This window comes from Thalassophryne amazonica, chromosome 6 (assembly GCF_902500255.1).
Source record: "Thalassophryne amazonica chromosome 6, fThaAma1.1, whole genome shotgun sequence".
NCBI classification, from domain to species: Eukaryota; Metazoa; Chordata; class Actinopteri; order Batrachoidiformes; family Batrachoididae; genus Thalassophryne; species Thalassophryne amazonica.
The window spans coordinates 103765926-103780238 of NC_047108.1; the positions used below are offsets into that span (position 1 = coordinate 103765926).

Consider the following 14313-nt stretch of genomic DNA (forward strand, 5'->3'; position numbering starts at 1 on the left):
TTGAGTAAAAGGTGTGAATACTTATGTACATGTGATTTCTTGTTTTTTTTTTTTTTTTATAAAAAAAACTATTTTTCATGTTGTCATTATGGGATTCTGTGAGTAGAATTTTGAAGAACAAAAATGAATGTATTCTATTTTAGAATACAGTAATGCTGTAACATAAAATGTAGAAAAGGTGAAGAGCTGTGCATACTTTCCAGATGCACTGTATGTGGCCTATGCCAATATCCAACTCTGTTCAAAAGTGCAGAGCACACTAAAACCCTGCTTGCCACATGCCATGCAGCAGTTAAGACTATCCGTCACATAATTTGATCAGCTGATTTGAGGGCTTGGAGAATCTGACCTAAATCACTTCTGCAAAGGTAGTAAAAGAGCTTCCCATGGAACAGCAAGTCCCAGTTTCTTCAACTGCAGTGGTCCCCTCTGGGTTCTTGTATACTTTGAGCATCGCCCTGTGCAAGTGCATGTGTGCAAGACTGCATATTTGTACAAGTAGGCCATTCTCCCTTATTCTGTCCTCTCAGTGTAGAGTGTTGTGTATTTCAGGTCTGGAAAAAGTGAATAGTGTCAGGTGTCAAGGGAGCCTCAATGCTGTCTTTGTGCAAGGTGTGTGTGGCGCATGGAGAGGAAAGCAACGGAACTCAAGTACTTCTTCGAAATTACAAAAGTCAGTTTTCCTTCAGAGTTTACCAGCGCCTTCCACTGATGTCCTTTTTAGTAAAATATGACAAAGTAGCCACTTGCAATCACTGAAGCAAAAGTGGAACATGTTTCTTATTTTTTGACCTTTTATAAAATAGTTCAACACCCTTTATGCCGTTTCCATAAATTGTTTATAAAATAGCTGCTTTTGTGTCTGGCAGTTCACAACAGTTTTTATTTATAGACTGAGATAGAACAGCCACTTCATTAGGTACACCTTGCTAGTACCAGGTTAGAGCCTAAGTGAATGGCTTTGTGGCACAGATAAAACAAGTGGAAACATTCCTTAAAGGCTTTTTAACTCTTCTTAGTAGGCCCTAGAGGTGGTTTTACAGGACCATTCTAGTATATCAGCAGCTTGTGAAAAAGTAAAACTAGCCTGTCTGGTACCAAGAACTGTGGCAAAGAAATTGAATTGAGATTCCATCATCCTGTCTACATGGCTAAATGTAAATTAATATTCCTGCCATGTGATTGGCTTATTAGCTGTTCAGAGTGTGCTGTATACAACCCCTGGCAATAATTATGGACTCACCGGCCTCGAAGGATGTTCATTCAGTTGTTTAATTTTTTAGAAAAAAAAAACATCACAGATATGACACAAAACTAAAGTCATTTCAAATGGCAACTTTCTGGCTTTAAGAAACACTATAAGAAATCAGGAAAAATAATTGTGGCAGTCAGTAACGGTTACTTTTTTAGACCAAGCAGAGGGAAAAAAATATGGACTCACTCAATTCTGAGGAATAAATTATGGAATCACCCTGTATATTTTCATCCCCAAAACTAACACCTGTATTAAATCAGATCTGCTCATTAGTCTGCATCTAAAAAGGAGTGATCACACCTTGGAGAGCTGTTGCACCAAGTGGACTGACATGAATCATGGCTCCAACAGAAGAGATGTCAATTGCAACAGAGAGGATTATCAAACTCTTAAAAGAGGGTAAATCATCACGCAATGTTGCAAAAGATGTTGGTTGTTCAGTCAGCTGTGTCTAAACTCTGGACCAAATACAAACAACATGGGAAAGTTGTTAAAGGCAAACATACTGGTAGACCAAGGAAGACATCAAAGCGTCAAGACAGAAAACTTAAAGCAATATGTCTCAAAAATCGAAAATGCACAATAAAACAAATGAGGAACGAATGGGAGGAAACTGGAGTCAACGTCTGTGACCGAACTGTAAGAAACTGCCTAAAGGAAATGGGATTTACATACAGAAAAGCTAAACGAAAGCCATCATTAACACCTAAACAGGAAAAAAAACAAGGTTACAATGGGCTAAGGAAAAGCAATCGTGGACTGTGGGTGACTAGATGAAAGTCATATTCAATGATGAATCTCGAATCTGCATTGAGCAAGGTGATGATGCTGGAACTTTTGTTTGGTGCCGTTCCAATGAGATTTATAAAGATGACTGCCTGAAGAGAACATGTAAATTTCCATAGTCATTGATGATATGGGGCTGCATGTCAGGTAAAGGCACTGGGGAGATGGCTGTCATTACATCATCAATAAATGCACAAGTTTACATTGATATTTTGGACACTTTTCTTATCCCATCAATTGAAAGGATGTTTGGGGATGATGAAATCATTTTTCAAGATGATAATGCATCTTGCCATAGAGCAAAAACTCTGAAAACATTCTTTGCAAAAAGACACATAGGGTCAATGTCATGGCCTGCGAATAGTCCGGATCTTAATCCAATTGAAAATCTTTGGTGGAAGTTGAAGAAAATGGTCCATGACAAGGCTCCAACCTGCAAAGCTGATCTGGCAACAGCAATCAGAGAAAGTTGGAGCCAGATTGATGAAGAGTACTGTTTGTCACTCATTAAGTCCATGCCTCAGAGACTGCAAGCTGTTATAAAAGCCAGAGGTGGTGCAACAAAATACTAGTGATGTGAGCGTCCTTTTGTTTTTCATGATTCCATAATTTTTTCCTCAGAATTGAGTGATTCCATATTTTTTCCCTTTGCTTGGTCTAAAAAAGTAACCGTTACTGACTGCCACAATTTTTTTTTCCTGATTTCTTATAGTGTTAAAGCCAGAAAGTTGCCATTTGAAATTACTTTATTTTTGTGTCATGTCTGTGATCTGCTTTTTTTCTACAAAATTAAACAACTGAATGAACATAATCCGAGGCCGGTGATTCCATAATTTTTTCTAGGGGTTGTGTAATCGAGCTCAATACAATGCATCAAAAAAAAATTGTGCTTCACCTTTATGGGCCATCCATTGGTGATGCATTTTGGTGCTCTTGCCACTTTTTGTGTAGGTGTGTGTCACACTCATGTTGTGCCTTTCTTTTATACTAGCCAGTTGTGCAGGACAGACAACAATCTCAAGCTTGTCCTGACATGACCTCAGGGTCGACAGTGCAGTTATAGTGTTTTAATTTCAGCAGGCACACATCAGTGTTCCAGCATTAATTTGATAAATATGAAAAATTTTAATTCCACTGGTGCTCGTTGTTTGAAAGAAGTCGCTTCTTTTTTGTTTTTACTTAAATGTGCAGTGAAATGGGTCCAGACATTGTTTAGAAGAACAGTGTTTATTGGATAGGGGGAAATGTATAGGGAAATGCAGAAAATGATAGGCTGCTCAGCTAAAATGAGCTCAAATGCTTTAAAATGGCAACTAAAACCAGAAAGATGTGGAAGAAAATGGAAAATGGCCATTCGAAGAATAGCAGAGACTCGGCCAGCTCCAGGGTGATCAAAGAAGGTCTAAAGTTACCTGTGAGTACTGTGACCATCAGAAGACGCCTATGTGAAGCCAAGCTATGGCAAGGAGCCCCCACAACGTCCCATTGTTGAAAAACGACATGCTGAAGAGGTTACAATTTGCCAAAGAACACATTGACTGGCCTAAAGAGAAATGGCACAACATTTTGTGGATTGATGAAAACAAGATTGTTGTTTTTTTTGGGTCTAGAGGCGCAGACATTTTGTCAAATAACCCCCAAAACTGAATTCAGACCACAGTACAGTGACGACAGTGCAGCATGGTGGAGCAAGCATCATCATATGTGGATGTTTCTCATACTGTGGTGTCGGGCCGATTTATCACATACCAGGCACCGTGGATCAGTTTGAATACATTAAAATATTTGAAGAGGTCATTTTCCTTTATGCTGAAGAGGAAATGCCCTTGAAATAGGTGTTTGTTTCTAACAAGACAGTGACCCCAACACACCAGCAATTGAGAAGCACCTTGGTTCCAGACCAACAACATTAAAGGTATGGAGTGGCCAGCCCAAACCCTGGAACTGAATCCAATAGAAAACTTGTGGGGTGACATAAAAATTGCTGTTTCTGAGGCAAAACCAAGAAATCTAGTCCAGTCGTCCTGGGCTGGAATACTTGTTCACAGGTGCCAGACGTTGGTTGACTCCGTGCAATACAGTTATGAAAGAATGGTTATACAACTAAATATTAGTTCATTGATTCACAGGAAAGATGAATCTTCAAATATTTTTCAGTAAATGGTTTGAGTTTGTAAAGAAAAATGCAGATACTGCACAGCCTAATATTCCTTTTCTTCACTTTCCGTAAAGGAATAACAAATTTGATAAATTGTTCATGTTTTGATTTGGAATAGATTGTCCAGTGTTCCCAGTGCATTTGCATGTATGGAAATAAAAGCTGTTAAGGATTGTGAGCTTTTCTCACTTTTTTAAGCACTATTATTTTGAATAGAACATGAGCACATGTATATAACATGTATGTTATCTTATTGGCCAAATGCCTCATCTTTGACTTTTTTTAAGCTATAGCTACTTTATAAAGTATTTGTTGTACTTTATCTCATTAAACTTAGATCTCTGTAGCTAAATTAAAAAAAAAAATGTTTTTTTGAACATGAAAATATTTATCTGTGCAGAAGTATTTGCTTAGAACACCTTTTCCTCTGTTTTTCAGTGGTAATTTTAGATACCCGTCAGAAACGAGCAGAGGAACTCAGACGGCTGACAGACAAGTCAGCATCCATGTCTGAGGAGCAGTTGTCTGAACTGCGTGCAGACATCAAGGTAATTTCACAATACAGATGCTGCGGTTTGGTTTCAGTCTCTCTCAGAATTTAGACTCTGGATTTACCAAATGAAATCGCCATCTCCTGTTGGCTTTTTCCAACAAAAACAATGTTACCAAATAAAAACGGCATGAAACACACTAGTTTATTCATATAATGAAAAAAAATTGGTGTTCTGTTTCTTTCAGCACTTTGTGAGTGAACGTAAATATGATGAGGACCTCGGGAAAGCTTTAAGGTTTACATTTGATCTTGAACCTCTGAAGACGAGCATCTCAGGGTTTGGATCAGGTAAAGTTTTCCGTTCATCTTCCTGTTATGTGTCTGTTTATAGTTGCTTAAGTTTCTGAAGAGAATCCACATATCCACAATATTCCTAGAGACATGAGCCTCCTTCCACAAATCAACTTTTATAAAACAAGAATCAACATTTTAACTCCTGTGTGTTAAATTAAACAAGATGGTAACCTGAGAAAGTATTCATTCATTTTCTATACCCTCTTACTCCAGTCAAGTGTTAACCTACACAAACACTGGGAGAACATGTAAACTCCACACACAAAGGACCAGGCGAAAAGTGATCTCATGATCTTCTTGCTGTGAAGCAACAGTGCTAACCACTAAACCACTGTGCTGCATGACACTGGGTTATCAACATAAAAAATACTTGTCCTTAAAAGATTTAAATGTATTTTTTGTAATCAACATAAAATAGAAAAGACATGTTCATGTTCACCCGACACAAAAAACCGACCATGCGATGTTTTCAGCCTCAACATATGGTACATCAGAAACATGTTGCACATGTGTCACTACTGCATATTTCATTTTAATTGAGCAATATGTAATTGAATTGTGACCTCTACTCGGTATCAGGCCTGATTTTGGCTGATTTATTGTTTTTATAATTGTTACTCTACAATATCTGAATGTATTTTTTTTCTCAACCGTGTACATACACACAATTGTTTAAAAAATGCTGCTTTGCACATGTATGAACTATTTTGCATTCCTACGTGATTGAGCAGGATGAACAGTTTGATATCAGCTTACTGGGAGTGACCAGTGTGCTGTAAGAAGTTGTGTCCGTGTCACAGTCTGATGACTACAAACAAGAAGATGGGAGCTGTGTTTTTGATTCATTCAGCAATAATTTAAATAGCTAAAGCTGCTGCTGATGCAAACTGGCCACTCCCTGACAGAGGTGGGAAGACGTCACTGTCAAATCTCAAGTCAACTTGCAAACAATTAGTGGTCATTATGACTTGAGACTTGACTTGGGACTTGCTGATTCATGACTTGTAAGTGACTTGATGGTGACTTCGTCCACCTCTGCTCCCTGATACAGAACAATTTATTAGTTCTTTATAAAAAAAAAACATTTATGTCAAGAGCAACAGCAGTGCCCTTAATTGGAATAAGCGAGTAAAGTGAGTGAATGAATTTAGCCCAACAGTGACATTAATGGCTTTCACCTACTTAAGCCCTAAACTTCATAGTAGCAGTCAGCTAGTTTGTTTCTTAAAAACGATCCTCCACTGTTCATTCAGACCAGCCTTCCTCTGCACACTCTTGCAGTACTTCTAATTTCTTTAGTTTGATAGTTATTTAGTCCATTTTATGCATCACTGATTTTTTTTGTTTTTTTTTTTTCACCAAAAAAAATACCAGCAAGGGAATTACTGTAGTGCATCACATCAGGGTTCCCATGCATCCTGGAAAACTATGAAATTTAGAGAGTAGTTTTTCAGTAATGGGAACAACCTGTAAATTTTAATTGTATTTTAGCCCTCACTTAGATTGCCACACAAACTTCGGCGTGTATTTTGTTTGAAACTCAGCTCACTGTTGTGCAGTATGACAGGTCTGCTGTTTGCTGAAGCAGCAGAGCCTAGAATATGCCTGGAAGTATGAGCACAAAGTGTACAGGATACTATTTTGTGAATAAATACTCACTCATCTGCATTTTGTGAAACAAGCCCTACAATGTCACCAGTGCAGGGAATAAGTTGACGACGTATGGTTAACCTGGATAAATGCATGTTGAATAAAACTGTATAGGCCTGTGCATCTGCGTCTATTGAAAATTTATAAATTATTTAATTCTAGTGTATTTTTAATCCTGTGGGCAAAAACAAAACAGAAAATATTGTGCTGTTAAATAACAAAAAAATGACAATGACCTTATTGGACATTTAGCAGTGATGGGTGGAGGCATCACCAGTAATTGTCCCGAGGTAGTTCATCAACATTTGATTATAAAAAGAGGAATAAAAATTAAGTGCAGTGTGTAAGCACTACCATTAAATTATACAACTGTTGGTGAGCAACTGCTGTCCTGAAATGTCAGGAAAAACTACAACGGGTACTGAAAAGGTCCTGGGCAATGATTTCTTACAAAGTGTGGGAACCCTGCACATTCCCAGAAAATATCTTCAGTGGGACCTTGCACAAATTTTAAGAGTTTTCATAGTGAGATGGTACACTGAAATGCACCTCGACTCTGCTAGTTATATGAATGCAGTTTCATAAACAACGGTTGCTTCCTCTGCCCTGTGTTGTAACGTCATTGTTTATTCATTTGACAAGATCCTGCACATCAAAGTTAGAGGCATACCTACAACTACTGTTAAACTGGTTACTGGTTTTCAATGAAATTCCATGCAGTGGTAGCACACCTCATGAAGATGTACATGAAGGATAGTGAATCAGGTCAAACATCTTTAAGGGGAGATAACTGGACTTTATTCAACGTCATGCATGTCAGTTACATACTAGGATAAAATGGCAAGGGTGCAGTCCTGAGCTGAATACTAGTGATCGCAGATCCCTCAAACGGCACTGCATAAGGAACAGTCATTCATCGATAGCTGGTATAACCATGGGCAAGGAATTATTTTGGAAAACCTTTTATTATATTATTTTTTTCAAAACTGCTATGCTGATGATACTCAGTTATACATGCCGATAACTGCTGGTAATCTCATCCACATAAAATCCTTAGAAGATTGCCTTGCATCAGTGAGAAGCTGGATGTCTAGCTGTGTCCTACTTTTAAAATCTGATAAGACTGAAATGATGGTTCTTGGTCCAGTGAGACATCGACATCAATTTGACCAGCTAACGCTTACCCTAGGCTCGTGCGTCATACATCACACATTAGGGTAATTTTTGATCCTACCTTGTCCTTTGACCTCCACATTAGAGATATTATGAGGACTGCTTTCTTCCACCTGTGAAATATAGCGAAGATTTGTCCTATTCTGGCTATGGCTGATGCTGAGACCCTGATTCATGCGTTTGTCTCTTCTAGATTGGACTACTGCAATGTTCTATTTTCTAGTTTATGCCAGTCCAGCATTAGGGGTCTCTAATTGGTTCAAAATGCTGCTGCCAGAGTTTTGACACGAAGCAGAAGGTTTCGACCACATTACACCCATTTTGGCGTTTCTTCACTGGCTTCCTGTCCCAGTGAGATCAGATTTTAAGGTTCTGCTACTAGCCTATAAAATTGCTCACGGACTGGCACCTCCGTCTCCAGCTGACCTAATTAAACCCTACGTACCGACCTGGGCTTTGCGTTATCAGGGTGCAGGACTACTTTGTGTCCCTTGGGTGAATAAAAAGTCTGTGCTTTCTCTTATCTTTCCCCTGTTCTGTGGAATGGATCCCCCTGCGTCAGTAAAAGATGCACTTATTTTCCCTATCGTATGGCTACCATGCTGGCATAGTATGTAGCATGGCCCAAGCAGAGGGTCACCCCTTTTAGTCTGGTCTGCTTGAGGTTTCTTCCTCAGAGGGAGTTTTTCCTTACTACTGTCGCCTGTGTGCTTGCTCTGGGGGTTGGTAAGGTTAGACCTTACTTATGTGAAGCCCCTTGAGGCAACTTTGTTGTGATTTGCACTATATAAATGAAATAAATTGAATTGAAATTGAACCGTAAATGCCACTTAAAAGTTTATTATGCAGAACATAAGCCTCATGTTAACCTTATCAAGAAGTGGGATGGACTTCCCTGGGCTTGTAGGCATATGGGTTGAACTGTCACACAATGGAAATGTCTAGTGTGATCAGTTTGCCAGACCATGCAGACTCTTATCTGCAACAAGTCCAAAGGGTGGGGAGGTGTCTCTCCCATTGGCAGAGGTAAATTACACTTCTGTGAGGGCAGCATTAATGTAAAGAAGTGCATTGAGATTATAGAGCAACATATGGTGCCTTTACAACTACGTCTTTTCCAGGGACGTCCATGCATTTTTTAGGAAGACTGTGCAAAACCACTTCTGTACACATTACCAAGGCATGACTGTAGGGAAAACAGGGTTCGGCTACTGGACTGGCCTACTTGCAGTCCTGGCCTGTCCCCAATAGAGAATGTACAGAAAATTTTAAAAGGGGGAACTGAGGATGATTCTCGTTTCTTGCCTACAACAATGCGAGTCCCGGTTAGTGACTTTAATCAGCAGAAAGGTGAGTCATGGTTGACATCTTTAAATGGCTTTGATGGAGGTTGCCAATCATCTGCTTATGGAGCAGTGGGTCTACAATCAACGTACAGAAATGATGATTTTCCTGCTACACACCCTCAAAAAAAAGGTAAAGGCCCAATTGCAGGGTAACTTTTTTTTTTTTTTTTTTTTTTTTTTTTTCAGGCAGCAGCGTAACGGGCTGTTACTCTTAGAACTCTAGCGAGAACCCTGAGCAGCAAAAACAAAATGAATAAAACATGTCCCGTTTACATGCGTTTGGGAGAGACAACATGCTTAGTTCTGATGGCCACACAAATGGAAGTTTCTGAAGCTCATTTTCTCATGCTGTGCTCGGCTACAATTTCTCCACTCTTTCTTGGAGGCTTGTACCGACCACTTCCACCTCAAAAAAAAAAAAAAAAAAAACTTATCTGTGGGAAAACTGGACAACTAATAAGCATCATGACTGGTATTGGTGGGTGTTTAAAAAAAACACACTTTTCCACGATTTCATATTCACTGTCACAATCAACAAAATAAATACATTTTGAGCAGTAAAACATTACAGTCAATGAAAATGGAAAATCAGTCCGAGTGTGGTTCCAAAGATGGTGTCACCAAAGTGAACATTTCTTACAGGCTAACATTTCTGAGTGTTTATCAGTGGCAAGTGAAATCAAGCTAATTTCCCCATGTTTGACAGTTTCTCAGGGCATATGGCATCCAAAAATAAAACGCAATACTTTCAATATTTTCATAATTCTTTATTTAGAATAGTCTGGTAATTTGGAATTTCATTTATCAGAGATAGTAGAGAAGCTTGAATCTTCGACTGGACTGGGTTGCTTGGTGCGAGGATGTTTCGCTTCTAATCGCAGAAGCTTCCTCAGCTAAAATTTAGCCGAGGAAGCTTCTGTGATTAGAAGCGAAACGTCCTCGCATCAAGAAACCCAGTCCAGTCGAAGATTCAAGCTTCTCTACTATGGAAACCACCTGGACAACTGAGAGCCTTCACAGAAACATTTATCAGATGTGCACTTTAAGTGTTGTGAGAAGGAATGGCAACTTTAGCGTGCCTACTTTGTTGGAAAGTTTTGCAGGACTTGCATATTAACAAATGAACTCGACCAAATAAAGCCTGACACATCTTGGGGTCATTCTGTCTGCAATGAAATGGAAGTCCAAAGTAAATGTAAAAATTGCTCAGTTTTTTGTTTTTCCCACATGCCGATACAACAGTAACCAGAAAAGGGGGGGGGGGGCGTCATTTTTTGATCTCTAGTCCCTAGTAAGCATTATTTGTTTTAGGAGCTGAAACCCATTGAGCAGTTTGAATTTTGCCCTGAGGTCTAACAACCTTGGGAAAATGGGTGAATCATGACTGTTTTAGCCACGAAACTGCATCAGATGGTCATCCTGAGAGTCAGAATTGTATAACCATGATGTGGTTTGACTTGGTGAAAATATTTTAGTAATCCTGCTTCTTAAGTCGGCCTCTGCACTGTATTGTTGGTTGAAGAATCTTGTTTCTTTTACAGTTTACCATCCGCGGACAGGCTACTCAAATCGCTCCCGTTGTAGCTCCACATCGTCTTCTGTCGCTAGCCCGAGCCTGCTGGAAAACCCTCCACCCAGCCAGCCCCAAACCACCGCCAGTGAAAACCGCCCTCCTCCCACCAAACAGGTCAGCTGGAAAATCAGTTGGTTTAACAGCAGTGAAATATAGAATTGGGGAAATTATTAATTTAATTCTGCTTTTCAGATTTTCCAAGGCAACCGGCGTACTTTCCAAGGACAAGGTTATTACTCAAGTGGTCAGCGGTATAATGGCGGTTCCTACCATGACAGAAACGCTGGCCGAGCTAATTACCGTAACCAGAGTGATGGTGGTTCCTCTGGTCCAAAATCGCACAACTCCGGCAGTGTGCGTAATCCCGCCCACTCTTCCACGTCATCCTACAACCAAGACCGACAGTCTCATAACGGGCTGCCCCAAAGGCCTCCGCGGACGCAGTGCCCTTGACAGTGGAATGCATTTGCTTAATCAAGCCCGTTTATTAACCCTCGCACTCCCGCTACCCTTCCCTGCACCCTTGCCCCTCCCCCCTTACTAACTCCTTCAATGAAGAATAGAATACAAGTTTACATAGTTTCATTAGTCAGGCTCTGCCACCTCTGCATTAGTCCGTTCATCCTCTAAACTTGAAATGCTTTCTTTTCTCTAATTTCTTCTTGAATGGGCTCTTCAGAGACATTTGTTCTGATTTGCTTTAAGGTTGTGGCTACCCCCTTTCAGAGATCTCATTCTGTACTGTTTGATCTCTGGTCAGTGTTTTTCTTTTTTCTCTCCCTCTCTCTCTCTCTCTTCTCAAACTGCTTCTGAAAAACCACTTAAGCAGCCTGGTGTAAAATTGTTCAGAAATGAGCACCATCACCTGCCACAACTCTTGCACTATTGAATTTGATCTGTTTGTGGTCGTTTTTTTTTTTCTTTTTCTTTCTTTTCTTTCTGCTGCAGCTTAGTTGAGATTTTCACCTATTATTATTATTATTATTATTATTTTGGTGTCCCTAAACCATTTCACTGCCTTCACTGTGTAAAGCACAGTGAAAGTGCAACAGTAGATCTAACATTAACAGTTTTTTTTTTCCTCCTGTGTGTCATGAAGAGACTACACATGCAATCAACACAACACTACACTCTCCTTAATATTTGCAAAGTAAATGTAAAACATATCAAACTGTAATTCAGATTTTTGTATGGCTGCTACAAACTAAGGAACTGGTTGATGCTTAGATGTGGCTGCATTTGAGAGTAACTGTGACATTCACATTGACAAATGGGGTTAGTGTGTGCAGTTTAATTTTTGGCTTACTGTCAGTTATTGTGTAAGTAAGAGGGCTCATTACCTTTTGTAGAATATTGTTAAATGGTGTCAAATATTAAGGCCCACACGAAAAAGGAAATGCTATCCACGTGCTGTTTCATAAGTCTGGACATCTAGATAAATGTGTTTTTCCTCATGCACGGTTTGCTATTTTGTTGTATGTGCACAAGCTTGCCTTTGGTCAGACTTCACGTTTGCCTTTTCAGAAACACAGATGTCCGCTTCATGACGGCTTTCTAAGCATGTGGTACTTATAGCGCAGACACGTGCTTTATACACATTAGCAAAAATAAGGTGCGAGATGTTCCCCTTTTTCTTTATAATCTCGTCTGTGAAAGTAACGATCAAAGTGACAGCTGCGTTGTCACGGTTGATTTCAGATGTTTTTTTTCAGCAGACTGACAGGCTGCTGTCGGGGTTGCGTCTCTGTCGAGTCCACAGTATGTGAACAAAACACAGGCGAGTACCTCATTGCTGTTCCTTTGACGTGGCCTCTTTGTGACCAGTCGGTTCTAGACTCCTTGGTGAGTTGTCTTCTGTAGTTATGTATATACGTGGAGCTGTGAGGCTATCATGTAAAAACAGTCATGACATTATTGCTGCATCTTCATAGCGTGTTGTCCTTTCTCAAGTAGACTATTAGGGGAGGAAATCTTTTTTTTTTCTTCTTCTTCTCCATTTTCTGCCCCTTTTGTGTCCCATCATGTAGAAAATGATAGTTTGAGACCTGAAAGCTTTTTTTTTTTTTTTTTTTTTAGTAATTTTCCCCACACAGTTTGTGGATATTCTGGAAAATGGAAGATGTAATATGTAGTAAATCTATGCTGTAGATCAGATGTAGGTCAGGTAATTTGGTTATCTCTTGACTTACAGAGGTGGTACGCTGTAATAATAATAATCTTTTTATTGACTAGTCATTGAGGAAGTTGTGCAGAATTTTGTCACCTCTTTCTCTGTGGTGTATTTGATGGGTGTCGTTAGCTACAGGCCACAAAAATAGTCACACACCTCAGCTTTTAGAGGCGCTTGTGTGATCAAGACTTAAGTAGCGTTTTGCTATTTAACCCGCCAACATTCCATATGGTAGGAATATTCAGTTATCGCCAAAGAAATTATTTTTGTCCTGTTTTAAGGTTGCTCTCCCCCCCCCCCCCCCTCCTTTTTTCCCCCCCTATCTTTCCTCTGCCTGTAAAGAATTCCAAAGGGAATAAGTTCACACTTGCGCATTCTCCTTCTTGCTTCGCTTTATTTTCTGGTTCCTACTGTGTATGCATGTCTGTAGTTATGTAATTTTGTGCTCACTTGGGGCATTTTGGAAGTGATATTCATGTTAGGCGTACTTATTCTTTAAAGGTTAGAACTTTTAGTTCACTCATTCTTCCAGTAGACTTTGTGTCCTTGAGACGACTGTAAACTCAAGTGCCTTCTCTCGTGTCCCTCTGAGTTATTGACATCTTTCCACCAGACTATGGACCAAAGACATTGACCGTCCTGCATAGCCCCGCCCCGTTTTTCCTCCCACTCACTGAATGGCACACTTCATTTACTATGAATAAAAAAAAAAAAAAAAAAAAATCCATTTTGCAAGAGTGACTGCTTTATATTTATGTTTGGTGTCTTCTTTGAAAATGTAACAGCTGGTGAGAGCTAACTGGAGCAGTCAGCTGTCAACCCGCTGCTGTTGCAATATTTGGATGATAATATGTACTGCCAAGGAAATGTTCAAACAAATTTTTGCAAAACAGACTACAACTGCAGGCATGCATGAATGCGTCACATTGATTGCTTATGAAGTTGCATTTAATTTTAAGTAGAAAATGACAAATCCTCCCAAAAGTAGCTTCCCTATATCTCTGAGAGTGAATCATTGGTTTGATCACAGAAGAGGATGTTGGAAATACTGGGTGTTGGAATAAACTGTTTTAATAGCTAAAAATCATACTTTCATTTAAACTAGCAGAAAGCATTAAGGTCATTGCCACTGGTTGTAAACAGTGTTCATCGGCAGCAGCATCTTCAGGTAAAAGCTGCAGAAACAGTGTGTGTGTGGGGGGGCAACCAGCAATGACCAAACTGTGGAACAAAGATCTGTGAACAGTTTCTAATGAGAGCATCTAATGACCACTGACCGGATCTGGACCATGAGACTGAGGCTGCACAACCAAAAACATCACTGCGAAGACACGTGTAGCCTGAAAAACGCACCA

The 14313-nt window shown here is 39.6% G+C and overlaps 1 protein-coding gene across 1 annotated transcript in view; it reads left to right on the plus strand.

The window, feature by feature from the left end:
- Positions 1-13699, plus strand: part of spats2 (spermatogenesis associated serine rich 2) — a 45744-nt gene extending 32045 nt beyond the window's left edge. Inside the window, exons 10-13 of the mRNA XM_034173052.1 lie at positions 4638-4747; positions 4938-5040; positions 10757-10902; positions 10981-13699. Of these exons, the coding sequence (XP_034028943.1) occupies positions 4638-4747; positions 4938-5040; positions 10757-10902; positions 10981-11241 (620 nt within the window). The 3' untranslated portion in view covers positions 11242-13699. The remainder of the gene's footprint in view (positions 1-4637; positions 4748-4937; positions 5041-10756; positions 10903-10980) is intronic.
- Positions 13700-14313: the final 614 nt, after the last annotated feature.